Raw genomic sequence first — 15482 nt, forward strand, 5'->3', positions numbered from 1 at the left:
GAAAACTTGTTTTACTCGCGATTCCCGAAGGTTGCAGCTGCTCGTCGCTGAGATTTCGCATCCGCTTTGTCTCTCTCTACTTGCCACAGCCCCCTCCCCCGCTTCCTCTCTCGATTAACTCCCCCGACACGCTCTCCTCCCCTTCCTCCTCCTCCTCCTCCGCCGGCCGCTTTCACGCGCTTCCTCCCTCCCTCCCCTGGTGTCACTTTTTGCCTACGCGCCCTCTCCCCTCCCCTCTCCTCCCCTCCCTCCCCTCCCCGTCTCGCCGCTTATAGCCGGGCGCTGGGCTGCTGGGCGCTGACTGCTCGGGCAGCCGGAGAGGAGGCGGCGCGGCTGAGGCGCTGCAGAGACCGAGTGGAGACGCCAGGCGGCCGCCGGCGCGCACGGCTCTTTCCAGCTCCCACCCCCGAGCGTTCAGCCCGCCTCCTTCCGCGGCGCCTGCGGCCGCTGGCTCGCTCTTCCCTCCCGAGCGCCCTCCGGGAGCTGCTCCGCGGGTGGCAGGCCCAGAGTCCTTGACCTGGGAATCGTGAGACCGCGGCGATCAGCCCGCGGTAACCAGCCAGCGAGCCGGAGCCCCATGCGCGCTCCTTTCGCCAGGGCAGTCGCTGTTGCTCCCTGGGGCTGAGACGTCTGCTCCGTCGCCTCCCCGCCGGGTTACCGAGGCCAGACCCAACTAACTGGTTGTGCACTGTGGCCGGCCGCCACTGCTGTAAGTCTTCGCCACCGCCGCGGACCTGTTGCGGGCGCCGCGGGTTTCAGGGGCTGCCTAGTATGCGTGTGTTTGTGTGTGTGTGTGCGCGCGGGCGCGCACCGCGGAGCCGGGAGCTCCGACTTAGGTGGCGGTGGGGAACTGTTCTCGGGCGGAGACCCCGGCCCGCGGCTGCGCTCCTAGGACAAGCGCTTGGAGCCGGGCACTGCCCGAGGGGCCTCCTCTCCGCCGCCCGGACGAGCCGCTGGGGAGAGAGGAGCTCAGCCAGGATGCGATCGACAGCCCCCCGCCGCCCCATTCCCCTCCGTGGGAAGAGCCGTGCCGAGCGCGCGGGATTGTTTGTGCCCCTTGCACCCTACGCGGCACTCGGGTCACGCATAGACACCCCTAGTGAGGGCGTGTTCACTGCGGCCAGATGTCTGTGGGGAATGAATGAAAACTGCTTTCTAAAAAATTAGGTTTTTGTCATTCAAGTTGTTTAGCTTTAACAGGCTTAGTTTCGAAGGATAGGAATTGGTAGGCGGGGTGGAGATGAACCACTGAACTTGTGTCGCCCTCACAGGCATGGCCGTGTGTTAAAGAGCGTTACAAGTGCTATAGAGGACTCTATAGTAAAATGCTTTTCTTGTTAACAGTCTCTTTATAGTGTTGTTCCTTTGTTATCAATAATGTAAATTGCCTGAGAAAATCTGCCTAGTTTCTCCTTTGATGGCCTGGAGATCAGGTTCAAAACTTAAAGAAATGTGACGCGCTGCTAAGTATTGGAGGCTGAGATCCTGGTTAAAGAGCATTAAGTGAACTGAAGGTACTGTAGCCAGAATTCCTTTTGATGTTCTCTGGTAATAGCAACCCTTTTCCCCTTCTTCTTTGTAGAGGCAGGTTAAGTATATGTGTGCGTTTTTTGGCCACTTACTTGGCATGCAAATATTATTTCTCTGGGGGCTTAAAAAATGCCAGAAGGATGATTCATTCTGTGTTGAAGGTGTGTTTAGAGGCTGTACACATGGTTTCTGCTGATGTTTTCATGTTTGCATATTTTTAAACCAAAAGGCAAGTTGTCTCCCTTGGGTCTTCAAGTGTACCTTTTAATCAAATATTCCTGCAAGATTGTTGGATTTTGACTGTGACACACTTCTCCATTTGGGTGGCGTCCAAGATGACAGACTAGGCTCTTCTGCTGGCTTTTGAACCTACTTGGGAAATCCAGGAGCATAAACACAGGCTGTAAAGAGATGCAGATCCTATATCCCACAGTCTTCTAAACTGTTATGTTAAGTGTAAGCCTGGCTCTGAGTGTTGTTTTACACTGCTCAGGGAAATGCCTTCTGGGCCTGGTGGGTGTGATTCCAGCTCAATCTGCAGGCACTCTGGTGCTTCTGTACCTTGTGCAAGAGCCTCATTCTTCTGTCAGCTGCATTCACTCTCAGCCAGAAAGAAGGCAGCTTTTTTTTTTTTTTTAATTGAAATACAGTTGATTTACAATGTTGTTAGTTTCAGGTATACAGCAAAGTGTTCAGAATACACACACGTTTATGAATTCTTTTCCATTATAGGCTATTGCAGGACATTGAGTATATATGCTATACAGTAGGTCCTTGTTGGCTGTCTATAGTAGTGTGTGTATTTTAATCCTAAACTCCTAATTTATTCCTCCTTTCCCTTGGTAACTGTAAGTTTGTTTTCTATGTGTCTATTTCTGTTTTGTAAATAAGTTCATTTCTATCTTTTTTAAGAAAGGTTTTCCATTAAGCAATATGATATGACATTTGTCTTTATCTGACTTACTTTGTATGATAATCTCTAGGTCCATCCAAGGGAGGCAGCTTTTGAGATTGCTTTGGAAGCATTAGTTAAAAAAGTTAAAAAGCATAGCTACGCATTTGGAATTCTTGCAAGTTTCTATATAAGGCATAAGAGTATTTATACCATTTTTTGAGGTTTAGGCTAAAACTCTTCTTCAAAGTACTTAAGGTTGAATGTGCTCACGCACATGATGACTACAGCAGTTGAACAGCAGGGATGCTAATTCAGGTTTGAACATTGGAGAACCTGGTGCATTTACATAGGGTCCTGTCGGTTGCTCTTTGGAGCATTGGGCCTTGGGTAACCTGGACTAGACCTTAGAGGCTTAGCTTGAGGTGGGGGTGATGCTGGCCTCTTCACCATTTGTCACAGCTCAGGTCACTGTGGAGACTGATGGGTGCTTCCTAAAGTCTTAACACCAGAGCCCTAGGACTCTTGTTTATTTTCTTCTCCAGTAAATCATGTTTACTCATGATGAAAAGTTACATGCCTAAAATAAAAGAAAACAAGTTGCAACTCCTAATAGTATAGACCGGGTGTGTCAAAGGCACCTGCCTCTGTTGTTCTCTGTGCCTGCCTTGCCTCCGCTGGTCAGGTTGAAGGAAACAAGGCTGGTAAGGACTGGCTGTTCTTACTTTGGAACAGATACTGTATCGATGCAGTTCACCGTCCTGGAATAAACAGCTTCCCTACGAATCCTCTGACAGGCGGGTTCTTGAAGCCTTTATTCCTTTGACTTAACAGAAGGGTAGGGTTAAAAAAGAAGAAGATAATTCAATTTTTGAAGATAGGTGATAGGCATGTCCTGTAACTTTAGCCTACACTTTGATTACTGAGGAACGCCAAAGAGTCGATTCGGTTCTGCTATAATTCCCATTTAGATACTGAGGAAAGCACTGTAGTCGGCAAATAAATTCTAGAGTGACCCTAAGTTAACAATGGCTGGCAACACACATATACACACACATGTGTATGTGTGTTTTGATTTAGATAAAGTAACATTTGCATTCTGATCTCCCTATATGCAGGTGCCAGCATTTGGAGGCACCCAGGGATGGTCCTGGTGATTGATCCCTGTGTAATCGAGAGAGAGCAGTGGATACACCCTTTGTTCTTGCAGCTAGTTTTCTAAGAATTGATTTAAAGCAGGGAGAACAGAACAACGGAACTCCTGAGTTTGCTACTCAAACTAGTCTTTCTTTTCTGGGCACAAATCCCCATTTTGGAAGCTGGCCAGAGCAGAAAAGGTGGGTGGTAAGTGAGGCCAGAGTCTATTCAGTGTTTCCAGGATAGCTTGCTGATCAGTATATGGTCATGTTTATATTGGGGCTCTTTTAGGACTGAAGTGGTAGAGGTGTCTGGTTAGAAATGATTTGTAATATTAAGTAAATGTTTGGTCACTTCAGAAGTTGGCTTACACCTGTGGATTTAGTGTTACATTTCCCATTTACTGTACCTACACTTTGGTAAAGACAGTGGATATTACCAAAGGAATTCTTAATGGAATTAATTAGTAGGTATTTGTCTTACACATGGCTTTATGTTGGGCATTAAAACTTGTGCCCATCGTGGCGTTACGAGAGCTGGAGGCCTGGCATTGCAAGTGACCAACCCTGAATCAGCTGGACCAGGGCAGGGACCTGTGAGAATGAGACCTTGATCCTCTTGGCTTTTGCTGACTTACATTCTCAGGAACTTCAACATCCTGAAAGTTGGCAATCAGGTTTTCCAAGATGAACCTGCTCTTGAGCAGTGACTTTTTTTTTTTCTCAACAACGTATAGTTCACATAGCTCAACAGTAGTGTGAGTGCCTTTCCTTATAGGTAACTGTCTCTGGCTTTGGATAGGCCTGGCCATCCATTATTCAGAATGTTGGCAGCGGGGCCCACAGCGAAGTATTCTGTTCCCTGGTGTCTTTTGTCTTCTGGTTTCGATTGTGGCTTTGGCTCGGCTGTTCCGAACACTGGGAGCATCACTGTTCAGTAGTTGTGTGTGGTTTTTTCCAGGAGTGGAAACAATGTCTGTCAGTGTGCACGAGAACCGCAAGTCCAGGGCCAGCAGTGGCTCCATCAACATCTACCTGTTCCACAAGTCCTCCTACGCGGACAGTGTCCTCACTCACCTGAACCTGTTACGCCAGCAGCGCCTCTTCACTGATGTTCTTCTCCACGCGGGCAACAGGACCTTCCCTTGTCACCGGGCAGTGCTGGCTGCGTGCAGCCGCTACTTCGAAGCCATGTTCAGCGGGGGCCTGAAAGAGAGCCAGGACAGTGAAGTCAACTTCGACAATTCCATCCACCCAGAAGTCTTGGAGCTGCTCCTCGACTATGCCTACTCCTCCCGGGTCATCATCAATGAAGAGAATGCAGAATCACTCCTGGAAGCTGGCGACATGCTGGAGTTTCAAGACATCCGGGATGCGTGTGCTGAGTTCCTGGAAAAGAACCTGCACCCCACCAACTGCTTGGGCATGCTGCTGCTGTCCGATGCGCACCAGTGCACCAAGCTGTACGAGCTCTCCTGGCGGATGTGTCTCAGCAACTTCCAGACCATCAGGAAGAACGAAGATTTCCTCCAGCTGCCCCAGGACATGGTAGTGCAGCTCTTGTCCAGTGAAGAGCTGGAGACCGAAGACGAAAGACTTGTGTATGAGTCTGCAATTAACTGGATCAGCTACGACCTAAAGAAGCGCTACTGCTACCTCCCAGAGCTGTTGCAGACGGTGCGGCTGGCGCTGCTGCCGGCCATCTATCTCATGGAGAACGTGGCCATGGAAGAACTCATCACCAAGCAGAGGAAGAGCAAGGAGATCGTGGAAGAGGCCATCAGGTGCAAACTGAAAATCCTGCAGAACGACGGTGTGGTGACCAGCCTCTGTGCCCGGCCCCGGAAAACTGGCCATGCCCTCTTCCTCTTGGGAGGACAGACTTTCATGTGTGACAAACTCTATCTGGTCGACCAGAAGGCCAAAGAGATCATTCCCAAGGCTGACATCCCAAGCCCGAGAAAAGAATTCAGTGCGTGTGCAATTGGCTGCAAAGTATACATTACTGGGGGGCGAGGGTCTGAGAACGGGGTCTCGAAAGACGTCTGGGTATATGATACCCTGCATGAGGAGTGGTCCAAGGCGGCCCCCATGCTGGTGGCCAGGTTTGGCCACGGCTCTGCTGAGCTCAAGCACTGCCTGTATGTGGTTGGGGGGCACACTGCCGCCACTGGCTGCCTCCCAGCCTCCCCCTCAGTCTCTCTGAAGCAAGTGGAACATTACGACCCCACAACCAACAAATGGACCATGGTGGCTCCCCTCCGAGAAGGGGTCAGCAACGCCGCAGTGGTGAGCGCCAAGCTCAAGCTGTTTGCTTTTGGGGGTACCAGCGTCAGTCATGACAAGCTCCCCAAAGTTCAGTGTTACGATCAGTGTGAAAACAGGTGGACGGTCCCAGCCACCTGTCCCCAGCCCTGGCGTTACACGGCGGCAGCTGTGCTGGGCAACCAGATTTTTATTATGGGGGGAGATACCGAGTTCTCCGCCTGCTCTGCATATAAATTCAACAGCGAGACGTACCAGTGGACCAAGGTGGGAGACGTGACGGCAAAGCGCATGAGCTGCCATGCCGTGGCCTCCGGAAACAAACTGTACGTGGTTGGAGGTTACTTTGGCATTCAGCGATGCAAAACTCTGGACTGCTACGACCCAACATTGGATGCGTGGAACAGCATCACCACAGTCCCGTACTCACTGATCCCTACTGCGTTTGTCAGCACCTGGAAACATCTGCCTTCTTAAATGCCTTGCATCCTGGAGAGAGTGAGCGTGAGGTAAGTCAGCTTAGCTGTAAGTATCTGTATAGTTGAGTGAGCTGTGTAAGCTCGTATGTGGGATAAGACAGGCTCCATATAGCCCATCCTATAGAAGTACCACACAAACTATACCAATAAAAGCACTTGCACCCCAAAGCTTAAACACTTGTGTTGATCACAGCTGCAGTCCCCCCTCAGATCATCAGCCAGTGGTTCTCAGCCTCTACTGAGCCTCGGAATCTGCCAAAGAGCTTTCCAAAATCTGCACACCCCAGAGGCTGGGTTTGTTGGGTCTGGATGGGTCCCAGGCATTAGCATTTTTAGAAAGTTCTTCAGTGGTTCTAATTATGATCTGGTTGGGAACCCTGACCTATGTTAATAATGCCAGCTGATGTCTTCTGAGCCTTCCCCATTTGCTGGCTGTTGGGCAGTGTGTTTCACATGGATCTTTTCATTTGGTCCCCACAACAACCCTGTGGGATATTATTACAGGAGCACTTTATAGATGAGAACACCTGATGTACATAGGGGTTAAGTAAGTTGCCTGAGGTCATAGGGCTTAGCAGGCAGAAAGGTTGGTCAAGACCTCAACCCAGGCAGTCTGGCTGCAAAGTGTAAGCACTTCAGCTCATGCCAAATGGGCACTTAGTACACTTCACATTGGTATCACCCCAGGAGATAATTGTTGACATTTAGATTGAGCTTCCTCAAACCCTTTTTGAAATGAAGTAGGGTTTCAAAAATCGAATGCTGAAAATTACTCCCAGTGTATTCTGTGCAAAATTATTTATTAGCTTATTTAAAATGTCCCCCCGTCCCCCCATCCCCAAACTGCCGCCTTTAGGGCATTCACTAACTTTTGTGAAATCTGGGTCTGTCCTTGGAAAAAGTTGCACCTGCGTTGCATGAGCTTGTCTGATGCGTGGACACAGAGCCATCCAAACCGCCCTCCCTGCAGCTTTTCAGAGTTAATCATTCAGGCTGACCCCATTGTCAGGGTGAACAAAAGTTGTGTTTCTGTGTCATATATCTGAGTACATAATGGTTGTCTTGTGTACTTAAGAGTGTATCATACTCTTGGTTCAAATAATTAATAGGCCTTCACAGTTCAGGGTTCAGGGAGCTAATGGCTGCCTTGCTTCCTTGTAAAGCACTCTCAGGATTGGCCCCAAAGTCACTTAAGCATGTGTAAGCGTAGCACAGAGCACATGGAATGGGTTGATTTGTTTTGGTGACTAGAGGGCTCGTTACTAATAATAAGAGGATGAAGTTTAAGAATCTGCTTTGGAGGAGCTGCTTGTGAAAATGAACTCATTACTTGGAAAGGTTTGGTTCTGTGTTTACTATGCTTCACACCTTTCAAGGGGACCGTCCAGCAAAGAGGGGGTTTGGACTCTTCATTTGTCTTCTCTTCACTCATCTCTTAGAGCTCCTTTAGAAACACCAGTAAAATTGACCTCCCTTTCATATGTAATCTTCCTATTTCTTTCATTTCTTCTTCATCTCCTCCCGCCTGTTACAATTGGTACAGTTCTTCGTAACGTAATGCTTACCTGTACTGAGACACCGTCATGGGTGCAGGAACTGTCGGGACCGTCCTCTGGGGAGCGAATGGGGTAACTGTCCCAAACCAAACTGGTTTTTGCAGCCTTGCTGGCATCTCAGTAATCCTGAATAAACAAATGCTCTGAAAGGGGTTATTTCATTTGCCATATAAATGCATTACTCAACTCTAAAGGAAGTTTAAAGAACCTTCTAGGCAGAAGCATCAATTAACAGCCTGCTAAATTGGGTGTTAGTCCAGAATTGACTATATTTGCATAGGAGAGCCTTAAAAATTGCCAGTGACAGTGGCCATACTTCCAGGTGGTGATTGGCTTGGCATCCTTGGAACAAGGTAAGAAACCGGAAGCAGAAAGAGAGCGACCACGTGTGTCTGGTTCTAGACTTCAGCTGTGGAGTCTGGACCTCTCTGCACTTCAGACTTCCCCTTTGTTAAATGAGTAATTTGAATTGTGCTTTCCTTGAGATCTGTCCAGTTTAGACTTGGATGAATTGATAAATGAGAAAAAAGCAAAGAAAGGGGTGAAAATACCTAGCCCATGTCTGTAATATATTAAGTGTTCAATACTCTTATTAGTTTTCTTTCCTCCCTTCAATTTAGACCTTATCTTGAAGTGGAATTAGCTTTATGTGTTGTGGGAAAATGAGGTTTCTATGACTGTTACCTGCTTGTTATCTCTATACTTCATTTTTGGTACCTTCTTTCTCAGCCCAGAGTGAGTATGTTAGCAAACACTTGAATTCACCCTCTCCTGGGTCTTTGAACCTATTTAATCACACATGTCCGGCCCCTGGGAAATGGAGCAAAAAAAGTGTTGGGTTATATTCGAAACATATCCTCTCCACTCTTGGTGCTATTAGCCAGAGAGTCAAGCACAGGACAAGCAAATTTGAGGGGGCTGGATTTGCCTTTTTAAAGGATGGCGTGGGCCTGATCAAAGCCACTCTTGCAGTTTCCGACGGGGAGAATGTTGGTTTAAATTTTTAAAGTTTACGGCACACAAGATAGTGTTAAAACACTTAAGCCGGATGGAGTGACTTAAAAGAAGTACTGTGTAGGTATCAGTCGTGAGCTGCAAGTGCTTCCGGGGCCTGGCTTTTCCTTCCAAATGTAGGTGCTACCTGAATTAATACAGTGTTAACACAAAGTTTCCCTCTGCCTGAAAGCTTATCCACCAAGGTGATTTTAACTCTCTGTTGCTGCTCTGTCAGCGCTGGGAGGGACAGAAAGGAAATGCCTTTGATTTCACTCCGTGTTCATGGTGCTCTGTGGCCCCAGCTTGACAACACTTGGATTTTGGTTCACTTTGTCCCCTGCTCCCCTTTGTAGAGGTGTTTTTGTTTGGGGTTTTTTTGTTTGTTTGTTTCTTTTCTTTTGGTTTTTCTGTTTGAGTGTGCAACATCTTGAACTTTCATATTGTTACAAGATACATTCTTTTGGCCTCATGTTGATGTATAGGTTCCAAGGAGGTGGGGGTGGGGGATGACACGGTAGTCTAAGGAATGTCTTGAAAGCTTGAATCACTGTTTTGAAATGGAAGAAACAGCTAATGGAATGAATCAGACTTCTGAACACCCGAGAGCAAGAAGGACTCCGTGAGTGATGAGCAGCCGCTCCTGAATTCCTTTGTCTGTACTTGGAATTTCAGCATTGGGGCTGCAGATTCCTATGCTAGGGCTGGAAATGTGCTCCAAGAACAGATAGGGGGAGCTTTTCAAAGACAAAAGCCCTCTGAGAACTCTTCTTATGTAAAATTAGACTTAACCAAGTGTGAAGGATTGCTGGTGTGAGAAACCACCAGTTCTCATGAAACCTGCAAGCTTGTGCTTACAGCACCTTGAATTTATCATCGACAGTCGGTCAGTCCTGTAGGTGATAAAGCTGAATGCTGCATGCCACAGCCCGAGTCTCCTATGTGTGGACTGATGAACTTGGAGAATAAACTCCAGCCTTGGCTGCTGAGGCCTGGTGTGCTGTCATGTGAAAAGAAGCGAGACTGATTTCTGCCATAATGAATAGCAGAGATGCATTTAAATAAGAGGATTAATATGTCTGCTTTCTATATGGTGAATAAATTTAATTTGGAATCCTTTATGGTAAATGGGCCAAAGAGGGTGGGGGTGAGTTGGCAAAGGAATCTCTTGTGACCCTCTGGTGATCACTTTACAGTGACGCTGTTTAACCATGGAGAGGAATTACGCATATCAGAAGCAGAAGATGTAATAGCACCTAGGTATATAGGTTTGATTTGCATGTATGTATGTTTAATCAAGAAGTGAGGATCTTTTCTGTTTTTGCTGGAGCATCTGCATGCACGAATGCACAAGTGTGCTCATTTAAGTCTGGCATTTTAAATATCTTTGCACATTGCCTACCAAATGTGTAATTAAGACCTTTAGAAGCAATATTGACCAGCTCCGTCCTGAGTTTAATTTTTTTTTTTTTAGATTTGAGACTAACAAAAAATCTTCCTTCTCTTCTATTTTAGCTGACTCCATCCCTCGATGAGACAAGATGCGATTTCTACTTTAGAGAGGCCAAATCGAATGAAAGACAAGAAAAAGGAAAAGAAGTTGCTACAAGACTCGCATCCAATCCACCGCACCTTGTAAATGCTTCTAACTGGACATGAAGGAAGGGGGTGGGGGAGGGGGTGGGATTTTCAGTGCGAGTAGCACATGGTTTAAATATGAATGAACAAACCTGTGATCTAGTCCTTGTCTTGTAATTGTGGATTAATGTCAGCATTAATCAGCTTCTCAAAGGGAGAGAAAAGCCAGCCCTTTTTCCTTGCTGTACCATATTCAGCATTTGATTTTCCATGGGTTCCACCACTTATGTGTAAAATTTGAAATGGTTGTCACCTCTCTCTGAGGAGCAAGCTTGAAGCCTCCACACCAGCTGCTGTTGGAGATTTGAAAGCCCGACTGTGGGGCCAGGAGGGGAGCTGGCTGGGCTGGCTGCAGAAGTGAGGACCGCTGGACTCCACGCTAATCTCCCAGGGCTGTGCTCCCCAGAATCGCTTCTGAACAATGGGGACATTGTTGGTAGCTGTTTGCTAGATGTTCTTTTCTATTTATAAGTGACTTTAAACTTTCCCTTGGCTGGTAAGAAATGTGTTGTAGGTTTAGCTATTTATTGTTTGAATCCTGCATGCTGAAACAGTGCTTATAGTTGTCTTCACGTGTATGGACGCGTGTGAATGGTTGTACGTTTTGCACAATTTTGTGACCGTTGTGATGTGCTCTGCTGCACAAAAGTGAAAACTTTGGCGTTACAATTAGGGGTATAACTGGAGGGTGGGTTGGGCAGGGTTGGCGGGGGCAGATTTTGTAAATGTCAAGACAGGGAAAGATTACAAAATAGAAACTTAAAGTTACATCCTAGAGGTAGGGAAAGCATGAAGGTCATTTTTTTCTTAAACTTAAATCAGCTTTGGGGTGTCGTGGGCTCTGGTCATGCCAGTGGCTCCTGGGGCAAGGGAAGCCTTCTTTCTGTCCTTCCCATCCCTGTTCGATTTACTTGCTTCTGTCTCAGCTACTGAAGTTTGGAAAGGACCAAATCACTTGGCAGTTTTTTGGTTTTTTTTTTCCCCTTTGTGTGATATCCTGAAATCCTGGAAATTCTATGGTCTAGTTCTGTATATAGGGCACAGGTAAAGGCATTGTCCAAAGTTTATTTATTTATCTATTTATTACCCTCTGAGAATGCTTGGCCATAACCCCAGTTAACAGGAAAAAACAGAACTCTCACCGACAGAAATTAATTCACTCAATCAGATTTGCTTGACCAAAACTGGTCGTTCTCTATTCCTGCTGTAGCGTTTAGCAAGTGCTAAAAGTTCTCCAAGGTGATATTCAGAGGGGTACAGTGTAAACTTCAGTGCTCCCTCTTAGGTAAGTCTCTAAAAGAACTCTTTGGTGCACGAAAGTGACACGTATGGCCCCCCAAACACCAAAGAACAGTAAGCAGTGGCCCCTTCTGAGAGGCCTCCCTGGAGAGCTGGGAATGGGTTGTGAATACATTCTTTGCTAGTTCCAGTGCTTGTTTGCTAAACATGTGCCGTGATAGGTATTAGTGGTAGACTCATAGGTGCTTCCTCGCAAGTGTCCGGGGAAGCCCAGCATTTGCAACTCACACTGCTTCCATTGCTGTTTCTCGTAATATTGTAGCTTAGAAAATAGGGTTTAAGACCAATAACCTTTGACATTTTGTGTTTGCATTGTCTAAAGACAGATAAATCCCTCACATTTCTCTCCACCTGAATTCATGAGACTAATTGTACATGTCCGTCCGTGCCGTGAATAAGTGGGCTATAGTTGGACCAAAATAAATGAGCCATTGAAATCAAAGGGAGGGTCTCAATACTTTGCAGCAGTCAGTCCCTCGCTCTTAGATGTGTTCTAAGCCATACAAATGTCTGATTGTACCCTGGCGGTATATTGTAGCAGTTACAGCTCCGTAGTTTATGATGCAAATCTGGCAAGATGTGAGTGTCTCTACGTGGCTTTTGAGAGCAGGGTGAATTTTCTGCAGCTGTTTCGAAGTTGTGGTCTGTCCTTGAATCCTCTATTAATTGCAGTGTGTGAGCCAGAGGGAGCGGTGGTCAGGGTGGGCCCGCAGCCTGCAGGGAACTTTCTGGACTCCTGCTCTTTGAATTGACAGAGGCATTTGGGCTCACTACTTGACCATTCTCACCCTGTGAAATGTCGTACACTTTGAAGCAAATACAATTCACAGCACAGTGCACACAAAAACCGTGGCATAAGACAGAGAAGGTTCTTCTTATTCTGTGGGCTGGTTGCTGTGGAAACGGATAACAAAGGGCAGCCTTCCACTTCTGGTATAATTGTGTAGACCCCTTTTCTCTGGGCTTGACACCTGTCTGAATAAGAATGATTAGAGCTGAATAATATCCCTCTCTTGACTATTTTGAGTATGTGGTTCACATACAAAACTGTGTAAGTTGAAGAAGTAAAGTGTTCGTGTTCATATGTACTTGTTTGCTACTACATTTTTGAGGTTTTGTAAAACTGTTATTTTTTTTTTTCACAATGTGAAACTGAAGGTCAAATAAATTATTAGAGATTTTCTCTTCATTGTGTGTATGGCTAATTATTGAATATAATTTTAGGCATTGGAAAATTGTGCTTTTTCTAGTTGAATTCAAAAGAGGATCATTTCAAATTTTTCTGGGTGTCCTCTATTTCACCATTTAGTTATATCCATTTATTAGAGCAATTTTGCACATTAAGTAACTTAAAATGTTGGCCTTTTAGAATATTTAAGCAAACCCCAAATATACCTCAGTTGAGCTTACTGATGGTTTAGAATATAAAGTCATGTACTATGCAGTGGTAAGACAACATGCTTAATATATAGAAGGAATTTAGTTTTTGTACTCCTCGTGGGATATGTTTTGTTAGGAAAGCTGTGAGAAAAGAGGCTGGAGGTAAATCCTGTTTTCATCTGACACTGCCTTAGAGTTATTTAAAGTAAGTGGAAATGTATGTATATTATTTCTTTGAAGTGGCACGAAAAACCACAAGTTTAACCCCTCTTAACTTAGCTTCTTTCCAGTTGAAAGCTGCCATCCCAGCCGGCTCCTCGTAAAGCCTCTTGCCCCCACTTCAGGATGTCGTGTCTCGTGCAGATGCTCCTTTATCCCTTAAGGTGGACCCCTTGTTGTTTTAATGGGCAGAGCAACACTGGGCATCATCTTTTTTGGATAGACATAAATACTACCTTAGAAGTCTAGGAGAGACACAAGTAGGCAGAATGCAATTACTGCCCTTGGACTTGGACCAAGATGTCAGAGCAGATGCCTCAGGTTTTACAGAAGCGTCATTCAGGCCCATGCTGGGTGAGGCTGGTCCGGAGCCAAGCCTTGAGAACAAGTGACTGCAGAATCCTCCGGTCCCTTGGCACACAGTGCTCGTGACCCATGGAAGCCCTGCTGGTGACGTCATCTATGATATCATGTGACTTGGTGAGAGGGGAGAGTTAGTGGACACATGGGACTCAGATGCTGAGGCCTTGATGCCAGTCCTCAGAAGGCTGGAGAAGAGTTCATGTAGATGATGTGGACCGACTTCTCATTCTCAGGAGTTCTTTATCATCAGTAGGGATGTGTAAACAGATTAAAGAAGATACTAAAGATTCCTAATTTTCATTTCATTTGGAAATTTCATTTCATTCAGATATCCTTATCACCCTAATGGTGGCTGCATTAGTCTGGATTGCCTTCAAATGTGTATAACATCAACTGAAATCTGGCTATTACAGGGGTGAAAACTTTTGGAGGCTGGCAATCCAGGGCTTGGACAGTCTGCCTACAAGGCCATCAGGGGTCTGGGATTCTTCTTTAAAAAAAAAAAAAAAAATTTATTTATTTTGTTTGGCTGTGCGAAGTCAAACCGTGGCAGGTGGGATCCTCAGTTGCGGACGTGGGATCCTTTTGTTACGGCATTCTGGGTCTTTAGTTTCAGCATCTGGGATCTACTTCCCTGTCTAGGAATCAAAGCCAGGCCCCCTGCATTGGGAGGGCAGAGTCCCAGGCTCTGGATCACCAGGGAGGTCCCAGGGGGCTCTTCTGCCTCGGCATCCCAGGCATGGGCCTTTGGTCCTTATGCTTACAGGCTGGCAGCTGTGCTGTGCTGTGCTTAGTCGCTCAGTCATGTCCAAATCTTGGACTGTAGCCTGCCAGGCTTCTCTGCCCATGGGATTCTCCTGGCAAGGATATTGGAGTGGGTTTCCACGTTCTCCGCCAGGGAATCTTCCCAACCCAGGGATCGAACCGGGGTCTCCTGCCTTGTAGGTGGATTCTTTACCAGCTGGGCTACCAGAACAGCCCGTGGCAGCTGTACCTCACAGAACTGCATGTGCATTCTAGGCGGCAAAGATGGGGGCAAAAGGGAAGAAGTATTTGTCAGATGAAATTTCCTTTTTCTTGAGACAATAATAAGTTTTCCAAAAAGACCCACCTCAGAAACTTAAACACCTCTCACTGGCCAGAATTGGGTCTCACAACCTCCTAAAGAAGTAAGAGAGCCTGAAAAGAGGAGTACTTTTACGTATTCCTCTTGATGCCACCCCATACAAAAAAGTGATTTTTTTGTTGCTAAGGGTGAAAAGGAGAGCAGATGTTGCTAAGCAATTGCTGCCTAGGGTCTGCCACAGTGGATAATCCAAGGGTCATTTTAAACAACAGCCCCATTGATGGAGTGACTATGATGCGCTGGGGCTGCACTAAAGACATGCTTTCCTTCATCTCTTAATTCTCACAACAAATGCAGGTAAGTGCAGAGAGGTTTCTTAACATCTCTAAGCCTCAATTCCTTCCTCTGTAAAATAAGGATGATTAATTTTTGTTGTTCTTGTTCAGTCACTAAGTCGTGTCTGACTCGTTGCGACCTCATGGACTACAGCACACCAGGCTCCTCTGCCCTCCACTATCTCCTGGAGTTTGCTCAGATTCATGTCCTTTGAGTTGGTGATGCTATCTAAACATCGCATCCTCTGCTGCTGCTGCTAAGTCACGTCAGTCATGTCTGACTCTGTGCGACCCCATAGACGGCAGCCCACCAGGCTCCCTCATCCCTGGG

General features: G+C 46.5%; 1 protein-coding gene across 1 annotated transcript; it reads left to right on the forward strand.

Annotated features, from left to right (window-relative positions):
- Positions 1 to 272: 272 nt before the first annotated feature.
- ENC1 (ectodermal-neural cortex 1) lies at positions 273 to 12977 on the forward strand. The gene is made up of 3 exons (XM_061393262.1): positions 273 to 709; positions 4520 to 6332; positions 10367 to 12977. The coding sequence occupies exon 2, from the start codon at positions 4531 to 4533 to the stop codon at positions 6298 to 6300; it is 1770 nt and encodes a 589-aa protein (XP_061249246.1). The 5' UTR covers positions 273 to 709; positions 4520 to 4530; the 3' UTR covers positions 6301 to 6332; positions 10367 to 12977.
- Positions 12978 to 15482: the final 2505 nt, after the last annotated feature.

This window comes from Bos javanicus, chromosome 20 (assembly GCF_032452875.1).
Source record: "Bos javanicus breed banteng chromosome 20, ARS-OSU_banteng_1.0, whole genome shotgun sequence".
Lineage (NCBI taxonomy): Eukaryota > Metazoa > Chordata > Mammalia > Artiodactyla > Bovidae > Bos > Bos javanicus.